Source organism: Suillus clintonianus (genome assembly GCF_016758775.1).
Source record: "Suillus clintonianus strain FC179 chromosome Unknown DEU56scaffold_113, whole genome shotgun sequence".
In the NCBI taxonomy this organism is placed as follows: domain Eukaryota; kingdom Fungi; phylum Basidiomycota; class Agaricomycetes; order Boletales; family Suillaceae; genus Suillus; species Suillus clintonianus.
In genome coordinates this window covers 35,183-52,705 of record NW_024539337.1, presented here as the reverse complement: position 1 = coordinate 52,705, position 17,523 = coordinate 35,183, and the positions used below count along the sequence as shown (strand labels likewise).

Below are 17,523 nucleotides of genomic sequence, written 5' to 3'. Positions count from 1 at the left end.
ATCTCGGTGTGGCCAAGATTTTGTGCCATGCTGGGTGTCGAGTATGACAACTTGAAGGTACTTTTTCTATTGGGAACTATGTAGTTGAATTTGGGGGAAGACCAGCACATATGGCAAGTGTGGTTTCTGGGGTCCTACCAAATGCGCAAAAGGATCATTGCATTATGAAGGTTACTCATTGATAGTTCCTTCGATCGCGACTTTCAAAATGGGTCGAACACGCACGAAAGCCAAAAAATCTGCACTCAATGTGACAAACTCTTCACAATCATCGTCAAGTTCAGCAACTCCAGCCATTTCCGCTATCCTTGACAAGGCTCAAGTGCTCATCGTGCAATGTGACTTTCCTCTGGCACGAAAATTCATCGAACGTGTTCTGGCAAGGGAAGACGGGTCAGTGAACGAAAAAAATCAAGCGAGGGAGATGATGGGTGTCGTGCTCCTTGAAACTGGGGAAGTGGACGAAGCGAGAGAGGCAAGTAGAAACTGTCACTTGACTTGAGTCATGCACCTGATCGTCTACTTGCCCTTAGTTGTTCCTAACCTTGCTTCCACCACATCCAACGGCTCCTACGCCTCCACCACCTTCAGCCCATCTTTATCTTGCTCAACTCTCCGCCGATCCGAATACTGCATTGAAACACTACCAGGCAGCCATCGACATCCTTCAGACACAACTCAAGGGCAAGGCATCTTCACCCATCCAAGAAGATGAACAAGATGGAGAGGATGAAGTAAAAAGTAATATCGTGAGGGCTTACCTCGGAATGGTCGAGATATGGATGGACCCCGAGTATGATCTATGGTGTGTCCTCAATTGAATTATCGGAAAGCCGTCGTAAAAGATTTAACGTGTTTTGTATAACAGCTTTGATCCTGCTGCATCATCAACATGTGATTCCCTTCTGGCAAATGCTCTACATATTGATTCGTATAATCTCGAGGCTCTGCAATGTCTTGCCAGCGTCCGCCTCAGTCAAGAAAAAACGGATGAGGCACTAGCTGCACTTCTCACTTTCCCACTGTCCTCGCCAGATGCACCTCCTGCACGCAATCAAGCATTGGTTGCAGCACTTCCTCTTTCCGTGCGTCTTGCGCGCGCAAAGCTACTCTTGGAGTGCGGTGCTTACCATGATGCTCTCGATGTTTTGGAAAATGTGCTTGCGTCCGATGATTCCTCAGTAGAAGGCTGGTACCTCATGGGGTGGGGGTGGTGGCTGGTGGCTGAACGCCGTAAAGAGGGGGGTGAAGTAGAAGGAAGTGAAGGCCTGACCTGGGAGGATATAGCCAGAGACTCGAGGGACTGCTTAGAAACTTGTCAAACGGTAAGTCTACTCTATTGCTATGCATCTGCTCTTGCAAGCTCCGCTGAAATGTTTGCGCAACCTCCTTTCATTTATTGCTGGTTAATATTTGTGCTGACATTTTCGACACAGTTGCACGAGTCACAATCAGATCCAGACACGCCTATATTAGAACATGTCCAAGAACTTCTTGGAACCCTGGATGCACTGGGTATCAAGTCCTCCCCGGTTCAAGACGACGAAGAGGGCGACGGGGATGATTGGGAGGATGCCAGCGATGATGAGGACGTTGAAATGTCATAACACGAGATCACAACTTGTGGCTCGCGTCCTACCTCAAAACTGTATCATATCAGTCTGACCTGGCGCAAATACCTAGTGTTCTCGCCATGAAGAACACACCTTGTCGACCATCAGTCATTTACTTGGATTGAGCGGATTGTTTTTACGGCGGCCCGGGTAGCTACGACGATCTGCTCAATCCCACTTCAAGTTGCGCGTCTCGCGAGTTATTTTGCAGGGGAGCATTTTCTGTGAATAGCTCGCTGTGATTAATCGAGCTCAAGAAATTGAATGCACTACCTATGTAGACAGTGTCCACTGCTGCTACAGCATACAGCATAATCCTGCTAACGTCATTTTTTGGGGGGGCTTCGGGCCAGATGAGGAACTTCGGGTGGTAGTAACGGGTTGGTCGCCGGTAAGTTCCAACTATTGTAACCGATACCATCATATTTGTTTGCTCATCCTGTGAAAGCCTATCATGACCTGCAAATATTGTTGGGACATGTTCGAAGATAGCGATGACACAACATATGGTCATCGTTGGTGTCGGACCCCTGAGCAGCTCTGAGCCCAAGACCACACTCAAAAATGAATGGCGATCGCCGTTTGTGCTTCCATCTGTGGTCCTATAACGCCAGCGCCCAAAGAATCTCGATATTGCTCGTACGATGGTCCCAAGTACAGCGCCAACAGTGGCTTCCCGACAGGTCGCAGAGACTCGTTGGCCATCATGTATCATGATTCACAAGTTGTTCACAATAGCTTCATCATACCTGCCAGTATCATCGAAGATGCGGGGATCAAGACAACTCCTTTGGACTGACGACTCCGAGAACGCCAGTAAATCCCCAACCCCTCCCGAGGACAGACTTCGTCAGCACGGCGTATTAGGCAGAAGTAAGCATATATGCAATGTTCTGGCCTGTCTACATGCATGAACCTCCTGTTCTCGGCCTCCAACTTAAGTGAGCAACTTTTGAAGATGAATTGGATGGGTTACTGATACTCATAAATGGCACGTGGGGCTTGTTTCCAATTCAGACCTCCGTTCTATTCACACGCTCATAGTGGTCTAGCGTGTGTGGACCGGGCCAAGTAAAGATGAAGACCCGCGATCAAAAAATATAGCCCGCGCAATTCGAAGAACAAGAAGTCGGGCCTATGTAGTAGTGTGGTCGTGAGGGCTGTCTTTTCTCGATCTCATTATGACTCTGTTCATTCTATTAACCTCATTTTCACGGGTTAGCAACAGCACCGATAGCAGGTGTACTTAATGTTGACTTAATGTGCACTTTTGGGAGCACCGCATCAGTGGTTTTCAAAGTCCCTCAGCGAGTTTTTTGCCTTATCGCCTTCATGCGCTTATCATAGGAAGAAGAACAGCATTGGAATAGCAGTGCCCATTGATCATCAGCCCGCCCGTGCAGGCGCGCCCCGGTCTTATTTTTAGCCCACACCCTCTCAGACCCTCTCATTTCTGTATCTCCCCAGGTTGTCAATCAGGATTCATGATATATCTCAGATGGCTGTGAAAATTGGTGCATCCCTGTCACATGAAATGCATGATGCAACGATGATAGTGCGTTTTCCATCAGACTCGGTACATTTACCATGCTTGATGCATGCTCAACTGATGACCCAGGCACAGAGAGATGGGGTGGGCACCTTGTAACCGCAACCTTCCTTTACTAATCAGTTACCCAAAGGCCTGGAGGTAGCAACAAAATCCTACCTACTTTGGTTATATGAGCGTTGGAGATGTTATATCTAACACGAATGCATCTACCAGATTCCCCGCTCACTTACACACCGCGACATCCCTCAATATGACCATAGTTTTCAACGATCCTAGCTTATGGCCAGTAATCTCTGCGTTTCGTCTGTACAGCTATTTTTTAGGTTCGTGCAGATGCAGGCGGATGATGTCGGTGATGTCTTAATCTAATTTCGACTGTAATTTCGCAGTTTCCGCCTTTGCTGTAGTGATATACGATTATGGTGGGCGATATAGTAAGGATTCGAGAAACCGCTGATATCCTTATGATATTTTCAGTACTGACGATTGGACGAGAGGTGAGTCGATTCGATTACCGCAACCATCTCGCTAAAAGTCATGTTATAGACCGAATTGATCTGGGTGAGCAAAGTCCTACATCCAAAGAACAGCGGGTAATTCAGAACAGAGACAACGATGGTCCCTGATGACTATCCTGTACCTCAGCGTACGTAGCTCATGTTATATGATGCGCAGCCCGCAAGTTGTGCTGACTCCAAAATGCCCTAGATACGCTACATCGGCATACTATATGTTATGTACGTGTGCAAGGCTGATAACAACATGTCGCTGTGCTAATAAGTCACTCTCGCAATCAGTATGTTTGTTCTAGGTATGTCTTTCATACACCGTGTTGATGTTTTCTGACCAGTGATATACAGAATCGCTGTCAGTCTCGGTGTCAGATGCAGTGAGTATTCGTACCCATGCTTCCCATTCCCATCTGATCAATTTCACTCCTGTGTAGGGGTGAGTTAGATTCTCAACGAGCATGTTTAGTTGAGATTGGCTCAACGTGAAAACTGCGACAGGTGTGAGTTTGTGTGCAGTACCTGATCCTACAACCTAGGGTGATCACTAATAGGGTGGTTCAGGCAATATTATGGACACCGTACAAAACTGGATAAATGTGATCGTAGCTATCATGGTGGCCGGTAAGCTACGAAGCCGTAATGCCTCACTATATCGACCTGAAACACAATGCAAGTCATTGTGATTGCTCGGTTATATGCTATGTATCAGGGATCGAGAAAGATACTTATCTTTCTCATTGTAATCTTCCTGGCTGTCAACATTGCGTGCATAGTCATCACCGCAAAGCTAATCAGGGATATTTCAGGGGGTAAGCTTTACTTATTGGATTGAAAAACATGTCTTAATGGAATTCCAGAGGAGCTGATACTCTACGGCATCTCTATGTGCAGTTTTAACGCTGCAGGAAATGCCAATTTTCTTGTCATAATGATATGGATGCTCAACACTATATGGGAAGCTCTCGCACTGTGTCTTGCAGTCTGGATCGCTGTAAAACACTTCCGTGACTTGCGACGACTCAGATCATCAACGGGATCAACCATCGAGGACATGTTCACAGTGTTGATAAAATCTCACGTCCTTTATTTTGCAAGGTGAGCATGCAATGTGAACACGGTTGTTTTCCCCCTGACATTCCACACGCGCTAGCTTTGCTGCTGTTGCATGCCTCCAGCTTGGTAGCCTTTCTCCAGCCATCTTGGTGCGCAGATCTGTCACCAACCTCTGCATGTGGCCATTCCTCATCATTTCTATAGACCTCAAATTCCGTGGGAGCTGAGGTATATAATGGCGTTTTGGAAATTTTGTTGGTTGTGCAGATGTTTGTGCTGGGACCACGCCTCATTCTTAGCGTTCGAGAATTTAATGCTAAGCTCGTGGCCAACTCCGACGCAGGAACCCACATGACTTCGATCGCTTTCCAGGAGCGCGTACATATATCAACCAGCAGTACTGTGTAGCATGGCAAAAGCTGCTGGGTGCTCTGCAGGGAGGAGAAAATTTGTTCGAAGCCCCGTCGTAATTTATTGCAGAGTTGGAGAAAGAGTGGCCTATGCAAACCAATTTCTTGTTGTATCACTACACGCACGTAATACAACCTACTTACACACGTGTACCACAAATCATGCGAAACATCTCGACCCAGTCTCTTGGTGTTTGATACTGAATTCTCGTACGCGTCTCCCATCAGTTTAGATGTGTATCACCTAGCTTGTCACGCGTGTGCTTGCCTGCCAAAGAGCTCGCAACCTGGGGGTTTCTCAGATGCAATGGCCGTGATGGTTACGTCTGTAGAGCGTGCGTCTCGCGGAATTCATCTTTCCTTGCGCAGTCATATTCTTGGTGAGAGCACGATGTGGGGTGCTGGAAGGGCTCCTAAATGCTGATGGTTGTTCCATTTCTGGATAATATATTCTGTACATATCGTCTTACAGCCCTCCAAGGGCAGCGGTGGTGAGAACTGCGCGTGCATGAAGTATTCTGTGCGCTACAGAGGATTCGTGTACGGGTGGCCATGGCTATGAGTGTGAAGATGAGAGATTCCGGAAGTGATTGTGGCAAAGTCAGGCAAGTACTATGGGCAAACCTTGTTCCTTCTTCGTAGATGGAAGTATTCCCCTGCCGATGATATGCGCTCTCCCGGCTCGTCTTCGAAATGAAGGACCTACCGTCACAATTTCGGTCGGATAATGAGATACCATGGGTAGGCTGATCGATGGCGATGGAAGTATATGGGTTGAAAGGAAGATGAGAGCTGCTTCCGAAAAATTGGTCAAATAAAGTACGTTGAAATGCAGCACACAGAGAACATACGGCTTTCAATGTCCCCTACCACTCGATCAATGTGCTCGCCATTTTTGCTCGAATGAGGAGCCATGTTTGTCGCCAGTCAACAGACACTAGGCTTTGAGACATCTGATAGGTGAGCGGGAAGTGTTTCCTCCAGGAGTTGTTGCAGGACATACTAGGTCTCGGAGGTCGATTAGAAGGAAATGTGCTCAAAAAGACAACAGCTGGTGAAGGGATTCAATTTCCAGAGGTTCTACAGAGGGCGCAACATTAACATGTTCGTACCCACTGCGACAAAATCACCTCATCGAGTTTTGCACTCTACAGGGAAGAGAAGAGACTTGCTTGGGGATTTGTGGTGTATTTATTGGTGTTTCGGTGAATAATGAGAACACATTTATATCATAATTGTTGTCTCACAAAAGAACTAGGGAAAGGGGTGAAGGATTGGACGAGGGTTTGCGCTCGCTGTCCTCGACAGCGAGCTCGAGCATCAAGGATTAACATTGTCGTCACGTGGCTTATACCAAAACGGGAAGTCACGCCAATCCAAAATCTCTCTATGTTGAATGAAATCGCATTTGAATATTTGATGCAATCGGCACTGCGACTCGATCGTGTATAGGCGCGTCTGAGTCTTCTTTTCTCCCCTGTGCGATCTCATCTCTGTTTTGAACTATATAGGAATAGTGCGGTATCATATATGAACGGAGACTAACCATCATTCATCACTGGTAAAATTGATGAATCAGTGATCACCATCATTGTCATGCAGATTTCCCCATACTTATGATATCTTGTTCACCCTTGTGATATGTTAGCTTGGCGACCAAGGCATAGAGTGACGAGGGGCGCGTGAGTGCGCGTGAGGATGAGGCATTAATGGGGAGTCTGTTTCGAGGCGATGCAGAGCATCAGTAAACTCACACGGTCTGTACAGAGCTGTACAGGGCTGCACAGAATGCCAGGCCCACAGCCTGGTCCCCTTGTGACAGACAGTAGGGTTCTGAAAAATATTTGAACAGGTCTGTACAGTGTCCCACAGACATCACAGAAAGTACTGCTTGTCCATAACTCGGACCTTGGCATGTTTGTAGATTACTTTCCAGTGTCCCACAGACATCACAGAAAGTACTGCTTGTCCATAACTCGGACCTTGGCATGTCTGTAGATTACTTTCCCCAGTGCTTCCCAATAGTATAGCACACCAGTAGCACAGACAAATAACAAACAAACGAGATCATATTGCAACTGACAAAAACGGCTAACAAATGTGTATCAACATGCAGTAATATTAGTACCGGTCTGACGAGCGACAGGAGAAAACGTGAAGCGAGGAAATATGCCGCTCTGGAGAAAACTCATCCGTCCGGTACTCCAACAGAAAATTGTTCAGAAGGTCCAGCGCCTAATCGAGTACTACCTTCAAGTGCTCGTGCTTTGTTTCCAAGCCATAGCCGCCATCAACCTTCAAGCCTTCTGACCTAGACGAAACACTACAATCAGCATCAGAACAAATGAAAGACTCGGAGGAACACTTACCATCCATATGCGGCCCAGTCTTCAAGTTGCTCGATCAGTTTGGGGCCGTGATATGGATCCAACAAAATGGACTCGATCATCGTCATCATCTCTTTGTAGATTTGTCCGTATTCCTTCACAGTGAATTTGGGGAAAGTCTTGCCGGTACCGTTTGTTGAGAAGCCAAGGAGGACACAATCGAACTGCAAATGTAATGTAGTCAGTGATCAGTGACTTTATGAATCAACTTTTTTTTAAAATACCGCGGCGGAGACAAGCGCTAAGCATGTTATAGGTAGCCGTTTGCGAAATAGATCTGGCCTTCTCCGAGCTAATCTGTATGATCCAGTGTAGTAGAATATGACGACGGCTTCTCGGAGCGCTGGATTTGCGAAATTATTAGTCTTGCCCTGTTCTTGTATGTCAGCACTGCGAGGGATGAACGAAAAATAAAAATAAAAACGTTTATATCAAATCCATTCCGCAGGAACAGAGAGTCACGACGTAGTGTTTTCGCTCTAATTGCGACCCATGCTGGCCGTTCCTGGGCGGGTATCTCGATGGGGGGGATGAGATCCAACATGATCGGGGTCAAGGAAATAACGACTTTCTTCAACTCAGACCGCCAAGTCGCAAGATCGTCGTAGAGCTATGATAGGAGGTCAGCAGGCTTGTACAACAACAAGGACACACTTACCAGCCTGGCCATGTTAGACTGCTGCGCAGGCCACACACCTATGCTAACATTGAGACCTTGGAACTCAGGAACACGCGAAAACTTACCGCTTTCTACCTGCTTCCCGTTCTTCTCCCACTCGATCTTGAGGGCCGACAGGACTCCCGTTATCGATTTTGGTAAGTCCCCCGCCAGAGTTGGAAATGGGTTGGTTAATGTGTGAACCGTGCGACACTCTCCCTTCGCTTCCTCCAGGAAGACTTTCCAGCCGGTACTGTACCACCCGAGTTGCGTGGGCCTTGCTTCGGATCGTGATTGAGGAACTTCATGCTGATTTTCACGTTGAACATTGATCTCGGATTGCTGGCGAAGTGTTTCGAGGTACTCGGGGTCAGGGAGGCGGCGCAGACCATTTTTCTTCTGATGTTGCTCGAGGACATCATTCTGCTTCTGGGGTTGCTCGAGGACATCACTACGTGTCCGTTTCGGCTTGGGCCTGGGCTTTTGCTGCGCTGAGGTGAGATTTGCTGCTATGTTGACTTCGTTGCGTGAGTATCGAACATTGTTCCTCGGCTGCGCTGAGGCCAGACTAGCCGCCGCATGGCCTTCATCCTCGTCGCGTGAATACTGGAAATCGAATTCGGGCGTCAAAGCACATGGGTTCGGAGGGGGCTGAGGGGGCCGTTCCTCAGAAAATCCTGGACAGTAGTATATTATCAATCAGTGAGGGAAGTACATGAGTAGAGCATGGAGATCACCCGCTGTGTTGACTTCGTTGCGTGAGTACTGAACATTGTTCCTCGGCTGCGCTGAGGCCAGACTAGCCGCCGCATGGCCTTCATCCTCGTCGCGCGAATACTGGAAATCGAATTCGGGCGTCAAAGCACGTGGGTTCGGAGGGGGCTGAGGGGGCCGTTCCTCAGAAAATCCTGGACAGTGTAGTATCAATCAGGGAGGGAAGTACACGAGTAGAACATAGAGATTACCTGGATGGATCGTGTGTCGTCCGCGAACTGCTCCCCAGTTGCCAATGTCAGCATCTCCATCAGCATCTTCGTCCTCTGCTCCGGTGTCTTCTTCCGCTGAGCTCTCATCACTCCCATCCTCAACGTCCGATGTATCACTCAACGCAACAGACTGTGGAAGCCTCGGAAGCGCAGCAGACTGAATAAATGGTGGATTGACATACTGGGTGGTGTTCGAAAACGTTGGCACAGAGCATGTATTTGCGTCAAGCGGTGATGCCCGAGTGCGTAGTGCTGGGTCTATGAGATGCTCCGGAATTATCGCGGGTCCAGCAGGCTGATTGACAGTGGCGTTCAGAAACCTTGGCTCCAGATGCGCACTCGCGACAAGTGATGGTGCTGAGGGGAGTGTGGCTACATACGGATTGTAGGTGGCTGGAATTGCCTTGCTTCCATATGGTACCTGCTCAGACCTGGCAGCTGCGTATGGGTTATTCAATGCGAACAAGTTCGGTTGGGTGTCGGGAGGCACAGTTGGTCTCTGGGCTTGGGGAGGCTGCGATGTGTCGTGTCCACGTTGCGAGTCGGATGCCTGTAAAATAGTTAAGATAAATCAACCTAAAGAATAAAGCTCACCTCGGATACATCCATGGAATTTGCGTCAGCTGGGGCATATGGAGGGGGAGCGGTGGCCTAAAAACTAGATTAAGTCTTGAGTAACATCCAATGTGATGTCTTACCTTTCTAGGCTTGCGGCTCTTGCGAGCGTCGGGAGCTTGTGGGTTCCTTGGAATGTCAGCGCCAAGGGATGTAGAGCCTTTCAACAGCCGTTTGCGAGCTGAGGCATCGAAGACTGAATCGAGTTTTTCCAGCTGCACATTCCGTCCGCCTGTCCCTGCATTCGAACGACCAGAGCGTCTAGGGCCACTGAGTTCACCTGAAGGAGCGGGGTGATTGTCAGTTGAAGGAGCGGGGTGATTGTCAGTCAAAGGAGCGGGGTGACTCTTTGGAGTTCGTGTTTTCTTGACTCGTCCAGCTGGAGGTCCATTATCAAGATCTTGAACCTTTCTCTTGCCCTTAGACTTCTTGGGACTGGCCATTGGTGTGAGGGGATGAGAGAAGACTGGAACGCGTGAATTTGTCGTCCAGACTCACCGCTATTTCAATCCCTGCTGTCCAGACTTCCGTGACGGAGTTTGAAGCATCCGATCCCGTTTTTCGCCTTTGAAACTAAAAATCAGAGCAAGGCAGACAAATTGAGCAATGCACCTCGAGGCGCACATGTAATAATACGCACAGGCCGGCTAACACCCTCAAGTTGTCAGTAGAGTCAGTGCGATCGACAAATGTCAGCGGGGATATTAGTACGAAGTAGATAGTTACCTCAGACTACACACACCAATTACATAGCATATGTAGTCATAGCACATAGAACGTTGGCGGTGAAAATGAGTGGTGGGTGGAACGAAGCATTAAACCAGTTACCGCCGGCAGCAATCTTAATCTGAATGGACTCCGCTTGGAATAGGATCACATGAAGTTCGTATATAACATTGCGATACAGTTCTAGTGTAGTCCAAGGAAATCATGCTACATGCTATCAGTAAAAGGAACACGAAAATGAATCAGCATAGTAGTACAAGGAATTCGCGCTAGACACCTTTCACCCGCTTCTTGGAAAGATATGCCCCCTCAGACTCCGGAACAATAAGTCTCTTGCGCTTCATAGCATCGCCATCTTCCCCCAGAGGAAGCCTCAATGCCTGCGAGGAAATATGCCGCTCTGGAGAAAACTCATCCGTCCGGTACTCCAACAGAAAATTGTTCAGAAGGTCCAGCACCTCATCACAGCCCACCGGCTCATCATCATTGCGTCTCATAAGTTCCAACCAAGTATCCGCGAGAGTCGTAAGGTCTTTGAAGTAGGGGTCGATTTGATTGAGGAGAGTCGCCTTTCCTGAGCGGTAAAGGACATACTTGGCCCCAACACACTTTGTGGTGTCTGGGTCAATCCACCCCTCCGACATCAACCCTGCTTTGTTCCGCTCCATCCCGAGAGGGCCTGAGTAGTTGAGAAGGACCCACAGGAACACCCAAAGAACTGACTCGAGGTCGTCTGCGGAGCCTTGTACTATGGTGGGAAGTTCTTTGGGGGCGGTACCACTTGCTTTCTTGTAAGACTGGGTCGAAGTCATAACAGATGAATTGATCATGTCAACCTCGACCAATTGGCTGAGCAGGCTACGTGACATGAACGGGACTGTTCCCGTACCGCCCCTGGTAAGGAGTCGTTGATTGTCACAACGGGCGGTGATGGTGTGAATTGCGAATTCCCAGTCGATTAAACATCCTTGAATGGCCCCGTCAATGTCTTCAATCATCGCGTTGTGGAGGCTACAATCGCGATGAACAATATCACGCTCGGATGCTGCTCGTATGACTGAGATGCGGGCCGATCAGTGAGGGATGGACCTTGAGCAATAAAAAAATACCTACTGCTAACGATATCGTGCAGCGCGGTCACCAATTCCCTCTTAGATCGAAACTCGTGCAACGGGCGTGCACAGGGTGTTAAAACGAGGCGCACATGGGTGCGATACGAGTTGGATGTGCTTGGGAATAGCTTAAAGCGAAGTTCGCTGGTGATGTCAGGTGTTCCATCCCCTCGCTGAACGACCCAATAGTCCTCAAGACGAGGGACACCAGGAACGCCCTGCATCCGCTTCAGCATCTCCACCTCATTGAGGACATCCTGCGAATCCTCTCCCTGCACCCAATGGTCCTTGATGATGAACTCCTTATTCTTGAACCTGGCAAGGTAACAGACGGTTCCCCGGCCAGTAAGACCTCGACTGTAGAATAGAACTTGCACGATGTCGTACGTCTTCTCCTTGACGCGAATCTTACCGATGGGGTCTTTGTTGGAGTGGGAAGGGGGGAACAGTGAGGTGGGTATATCTGGCTCATCGTCCTCGACACGAGGTTCTGGCTGGAGGATCCCTGAAGTAGAAGTGAATACCGCTTCAGGGTGCGGCCCTTCAACTTCACGCGACACTATCATACTGTTGTGTGTCGCATATCCGGAGTCATCTGTGCATCCAGCGACAGAGCTAGATGGGGGGCACGTTTCGGAGGTACCAAATCCAGTCTCGCTCATTTCTTCACAGACAACACCCTCTTGCGAACTGATGGATTCTTCCCCATCTCTAACTTCTTCATCAGCGATAGTGTTCGTGACTGCCTTGCGAGGTACGGCAGTGCGACGGGAATTGCTGGTGCGTGCAGAGGGGGTCACGTAGAACACGATGGTCTGGTCATAGCCGAGACACTCGGGAATTCCAAAAGCAATCGCACCAAGCACCTGGAGATAAGCGTCCGGATTTGTGTTGATATTAAATGAAGGGGACACCAGGCCCCCAGAACGATCATACATATGTACACGAAGCTCGCGATACCGGTTCGAAAATGATAATAGAAGTACAAAGCGGCGCCAGGGTTGTTCGCACATGAGGAGGTACGCTTTCGTGTCGATGGAATTGGCAAGACGTCCAGCGGGCTGGTAAGTACTGAACGTGAGTTCAGCGCATAGCAGGATGTTATTCCAACCAAGCTGGACCACATGATCCGATAAGACTAGGTCGGGCTTCCGCTTGATATCGCAACTTTGGACTGCTTTGGTAGCGAAATCTGAATACCAAACCCGTGGTACTTGACTCGTCTTCACATCTGGATCTGCAAGCAATAGAGCCTCTGAGACAGTATTGAGATAGATACAAAATGAATGTTCGTTGGTCTCTCGGGCCCCCTACCGGTGTAAATCAATCGGATTCTTATCCAGGAAAATAAAATAAACCATCAGTTACATACCGCTGGAGTAAAGGATGACGCAGGGAAGTCCCAATTCCAGCACTTCAAATCGTCATCATACATTGGCACCATGGCATCATCCTTGAGACCTTGAAACTGCACTTTTGCTCTACTATTGCATCGCAGCCTCCCGAGTTTGATCCGTAGCTCGCTAGCACGCGGAATCTTGTTCAAATCGAAAGTTTTGAAGATCAGCACAAGATAGTGACCTAGGCCGCTTTGTTCGGCCTCGTAGCTGACCAAGCGTTTTAGCTCATTGCTCGTGAGGTTATCCATGGTGGAGATGTTGTGTTTTCGGGGAGAAGTGGGAAAAGATCCCAGTTTTATGGTGGGTGCGACGGTTCGAGCTACAATGATGACCATGATAGTTGTGAGAGGAACACAACCTAACAAAGACTAATTGAACGGAAACTTGTCCTAATATGACTATATATTATGTAGTTAAGGAGAAAAATAATTGTTTGTTCCAGTACTTGTTTAACCAAAACTCCAAGCAGTGCTCCATACTGTTGTGAGCGGTGAGACGGTTATCTGCTGCAATGCCAAACCGAGGGACAAGGCTCACAGGAGCCCTGATCTGGGACAAAGGTATTACGTCGCCAAGGCGAGTTCCATTAGATCTCTTAGCCCTCTTGAGGATGTGTAACTGTGTAGCCAAGTCGAGGACTGGGACAACGTCAAAGCGACTAGCATAAACAAGGAAGTGATCACGCCACTGGCATGCACCCCCTCCCATAGGCCGCATAATGGGTCTCATTTGAATAACGCTATGACCTGAATATGTTGAAAAATACGTCAAGCGAACAACACGTGAGAACGCACCTTGGAGGCCACTGGTAGGCCATGAGAAACCTGCTTCAGTGTTGGCAACAACTGAATCAAAACGCCCGCAAGGCCAAGTATCACCAGGAGGAACACAGTTGAGTGTTTGCGCAGGTTGTATGTCGCTGATTTCATGGAAGTCGGTGTTCTGCAAGCGCACTTTGAACCACACTTGCAAATTTTCAAATGGAAGTTGCGCGTGAGGTCCAGCCCTTCGCCCCCCACCTATCGAATGGACGTAATGTTGCCCGTGAGTAGCCTCGCGGGAGAGAAAATCAGTGAGGGCGGGACGTAAGTCTGGGAGACCAAATTTCAAAGCCGCATCGTCAATGGTGATAGTCCTGATTGATGGACAGTACGCAAGATGGAATGCGGTCCGTCCAGCAGTGAACGTGCGTAATGGTAGAGGGATGGAGCCAACATCCTTGTGGTGTAAACGCTTCGCAACCACAAAATAATTTGTGATTGGCCGAGAGCGACCAGGGAAAGGAACCACGGATAACAAGTCTGCTGGTATATCTTCTTCATCATCCTCGCCCTCATTATCACCCTCATCAAATCCCTCGAAGACCGGATTTAGTTTGTCGGGATCGAGTAGACTTGTGGCAAGATCGAAGCGACGACACTTCTCCTCATGATCAAGATGACGGCAGATTTGTGGATTATAATTGTTGTTGTTGCTGGACCGTGCTGGATCTTTGACGGCAGTGATGTGAGCATGTTCTGTTGCATCTGCAGTCCACTGCATGGGGACGCCAGTATTGCAGATACTTGGGACGATGCTCTGCATGAACTCGAGTTTGGGGATATGCCAATTGGTAATGACTTTTTTACCCTTCCCACGTCGAATACCAGCAGCGATGATGGCATCTTTGTTGGCATGGAATTCAGCTAGCGCAGCAGAAATACGCTCAAGACCATCGCTGTCGATGCGGCTAGCTTGGACAAGGTACCGGAAATCCATAAGAGCGCGTATGGCAGTAAGGACAGCTGAAGGTGCAGCGTCAGCGCTGACTGCAATGATACCGCGTTGGATGTCACATTGACACCGGCCAGTGACCTGCTTTAACTTCGATATGCCTTCATGGAAATGTCGGAATCCAGTGATGTGAGGTAGGATGGAGAAACGGAAATCAATCTCAGATTCCCCAACAGCATTGATGAGCCATCTCGCGTCGTGATCGTAAAACTGCCGGTGGATGTGGTGAAGCATTTCTGGAGTGAGAAAATGTGATGGTTCAGCTAGAATCCAATCACGCCAGAATGGCGTAGCCACACCATTCAACCGGAATTTCTGTGCTTCGCGGAAAAATGCTTCAAGATCAAGGGGGTCAGCCCGCGTATGAACGACTTTGAGCTGTGCGAGAGTTGTGGACTTCGTGCGGGGTTCGTGTTGAAAAGGGTCCCCAAACTGTTTAAACATTGCCATGGTCAATGGCGATGTCTTCCCCCCAACAGTGGATAACATCATGGCTTCTGGTGTGTCGGCGATATAACTTGCGAGCCCAGTGTAGCAACGCCGGCTATTACCCACAGGATCTGACATCATGACTCCAACACGAGCAGCTTGCTTGAGCGGTTCAAGAACGATGTCTAGACACTCATGCATGAGACGGTCCTCTAGTACGCCTCGCATGCGTTTCTTCTTGTGGATATACTTTGGGACCGGAAGGAGGGCGGTAAGGAGAAAGGAGTCAGATGACATTTTTGCACGAGTCTTCATGGATATATTTGCAAGACTAATCAGGAGAGGGTGGGCGACTCTATCACCGGTCAGAGCAGAAATGTTCGTCTTATCGGAAGACAATATAGTTCCAAGGAGTGTACCACCACTAGGCAACATCGACTGAGATCAACTTTAAGCAAGTAGAAATAAAACAAGGACCGATTTGACATACCTGCATGTTCCATGCATCGTCACCCGTCGTCCATTCTGAGTATATGCGACATGTCCGCTCCGCAGTAGAGTAAATCTTTTGAGGAGTGAAATTGAAATGATCTCGAAAGGAAGGGTCGTTCAGAATGCTGGCAATGCACTCTACAGGATCCCGCCAGTACAGAATCACAGGGGATTTTGTAGGATGAGACGTTTCTATAACTTTGGACATCCATCGCGGACCGCTCGGCAATTGTTCTGCTCGGCCTCGCAATTCCTTCGCGGAGCAGAATGACAAGGGAAGGGCCTTGATCTACAGAAAAATAGCGAGGTTACTATGGGGGGAGGAGGGGGAGACGAGACAAAGAAATACTAACCATATCTAGCGACAAGAAGGAGTCAATTTTCCCCATGCTCAAGCCTGAACGCAGCAGCCAAGACGCGACTTCCCAGTCTTTCCGTCCACTAAAGGGATAGTACGGGTTGTTCACGCGATACACGCTGTTTTTATCCTCGTCGAACAAGCCGAGAAATGTGTATCCGCCTTCGTATACTTCTGCTGAACCTGGGAATACATCAATGAATTCGCCACTGGAGGCATGTCCTTCTTCGTTGATATCAAATGAACCCCCAGCAGTATGATCTAAATATTCTCCAGCATCATCGTAGTGGGAGGTGGATTCGTGATAGTCATTGTGAGTGGAGGACTCGGCATCTTGATCGACATTGATGGGATCATCTTCTGGAAGACACGTTCTCATGCGGATGGTGTCTTCGATCCAGGTGCTGCATCCTGATCTGGGCTGGCTCATGTGGCGAGCAACGGCTTCGTGAGTATGGAATCCGCCTTTGCGGCACGAAGGACATTGAAGCATTGAAAGATTGTACCGGCAAATGCCAATTGAACTGAATTGTAGTGTCGCATGTCTTTGTCGATATTAATAAAAAAAACTCATCAACATGTTTCAAGAACATTTCAACACACGCAATAACTCCCTATCACTCCAGGGCCTCAAGTGCTCATTCATATCTGAGAATCACGCAGCTCAGAATTCGCGTGCTGAGCTGTACGATATTCTCGAAGCTCTGGATTCATTGGTATGTCAGTGAAGTTCTCACGTCTGAAAGGTTGATGTATGCAGGACTCGCAGACCGTCAATGATCCCAACGACTCCGAAGCGCATGTCATAATGGATTTAGCAAGGGCGAAGCGTGAAGTCTTCAGAGCAGAGCAGCTTCTTGCAGATTGTGTCGTGCGGGAGCATGAGGTTATGGCTAGTTTGTTCAAAATCAGAGCTGCCACATCGGAAAAGAGACTCGGGCTGGATGCTGCTGGCGATGAGCTTCGAGTTGATTGCGTGATTGTAGCATCACCGAGCCAAGTCAACGGTATGTTCAGCCTGACTTTTTCCTTATCACGCTGGGGCTCACATCTTTCTAGGGTCGAATGTCCGAGTCTATCGCACGCGCAACGTCACTATCCAACTCGACTAACTCGAACTCGACGTGTAGCTAGTATCACAATGTTATATACGAACTTCATGTGCACTATGTATTATTAGCCTGAGTAGTACCATTTGTCGTCATCATTGGTCCATTGGAGCCTTGTCTGGTCAGCAAAATAAATAAAATAAACATTCACGTTTCCCGTTCAAGCTGATTCAATGACTCTGCAGCATCAAAAAAAAGGCTAGAATTTGTGTCTAATAGCATTGGTATGTGTACAGCCTGAAAGTACTTAGTAAATAAATATGCTTCGTGCGCTGTGAGTGACTATATATATGTGCATCCTTGTCCAACTGTGTGTCCTGTGTGTGCTGGGTGAGCTG

The 17,523-nt window shown here is 48.4% G+C and overlaps 5 protein-coding genes across 5 annotated transcripts; 2 read left to right on the top strand and 3 right to left on the bottom strand.

Annotated features, from left to right (window-relative positions):
* The first annotated feature begins 148 nt into the window (after window positions 1-148).
* On the top strand, window positions 149-1,837 carry DEU56DRAFT_69287 (uncharacterized protein). The gene is made up of 4 exons (XM_041347168.1): window positions 149-475; window positions 534-805; window positions 869-1,325; window positions 1,437-1,837. The coding sequence occupies exons 1-4, from the start codon at window positions 209-211 to the stop codon at window positions 1,605-1,607; spliced, it is 1,167 nt and encodes a 388-aa protein (XP_041203387.1). The 5' UTR covers window positions 149-208; the 3' UTR covers window positions 1,608-1,837.
* A 5,538-nt stretch (window positions 1,838-7,375) lies between these two features.
* DEU56DRAFT_917668 (uncharacterized protein) lies at window positions 7,376-10,229 on the bottom strand (the record flags this gene model as incomplete). Its single annotated transcript, XM_041358021.1, has 10 exons — window positions 7,376-7,451; window positions 7,510-7,691; window positions 7,752-7,898; window positions 7,952-8,137; window positions 8,186-8,223; window positions 8,272-8,862; window positions 8,923-9,093; window positions 9,151-9,721; window positions 9,766-9,822; window positions 9,870-10,229. The coding sequence occupies 10 exons, from the start codon at window positions 10,227-10,229 to the stop codon at window positions 7,376-7,378; spliced, it is 2,379 nt and encodes a 792-aa protein (XP_041203386.1).
* Window positions 10,230-11,506: 1,277 nt separating this feature from the next.
* Window positions 11,507-12,637, bottom strand: DEU56DRAFT_745757 (uncharacterized protein; the record flags this gene model as incomplete). The annotated part of the gene is made up of 2 exons (XM_041349169.1): window positions 11,507-12,016; window positions 12,383-12,637. The coding sequence occupies 2 exons, from the start codon at window positions 12,635-12,637 to the stop codon at window positions 11,507-11,509; spliced, it is 765 nt and encodes a 254-aa protein (XP_041203385.1).
* A 792-nt stretch (window positions 12,638-13,429) lies between these two features.
* DEU56DRAFT_873558 (uncharacterized protein) lies at window positions 13,430-16,569 on the bottom strand (the record flags this gene model as incomplete). Its single annotated transcript, XM_041355868.1, has 5 exons — window positions 13,430-15,193; window positions 15,353-15,664; window positions 15,717-16,007; window positions 16,072-16,301; window positions 16,323-16,569. The coding sequence occupies 5 exons, from the start codon at window positions 16,567-16,569 to the stop codon at window positions 13,430-13,432; spliced, it is 2,844 nt and encodes a 947-aa protein (XP_041203384.1).
* Window positions 16,570-16,654: 85 nt separating this feature from the next.
* On the top strand, window positions 16,655-17,188 carry DEU56DRAFT_917666 (uncharacterized protein; the record flags this gene model as incomplete). Its single annotated transcript, XM_041358020.1, has 3 exons — window positions 16,655-16,792; window positions 16,837-17,083; window positions 17,136-17,188. The coding sequence occupies 3 exons, from the start codon at window positions 16,655-16,657 to the stop codon at window positions 17,186-17,188; spliced, it is 438 nt and encodes a 145-aa protein (XP_041203383.1).
* Between the last annotated feature and the right edge of the window lie 335 nt (window positions 17,189-17,523).

Bases quoted from the DNA above. Each gene is read 5' to 3' on its own strand.
- DEU56DRAFT_69287 (XM_041347168.1), top strand. From the start codon at position 209: ATGGGTCGAACACGCACGAAAGCCAAAAAATCTGCACTCAATGTGACA. The intron at 806-868 runs GTGTGTCCTCAA...TTTGTATAACAG, and splicing joins GACCCCGAGTATGATCTATG to CTTTGATCCTGCTGCATCAT. The intron at 1,326-1,436 runs GTAAGTCTACTC...TTTTCGACACAG, and splicing joins GCTTAGAAACTTGTCAAACG to TTGCACGAGTCACAATCAGA.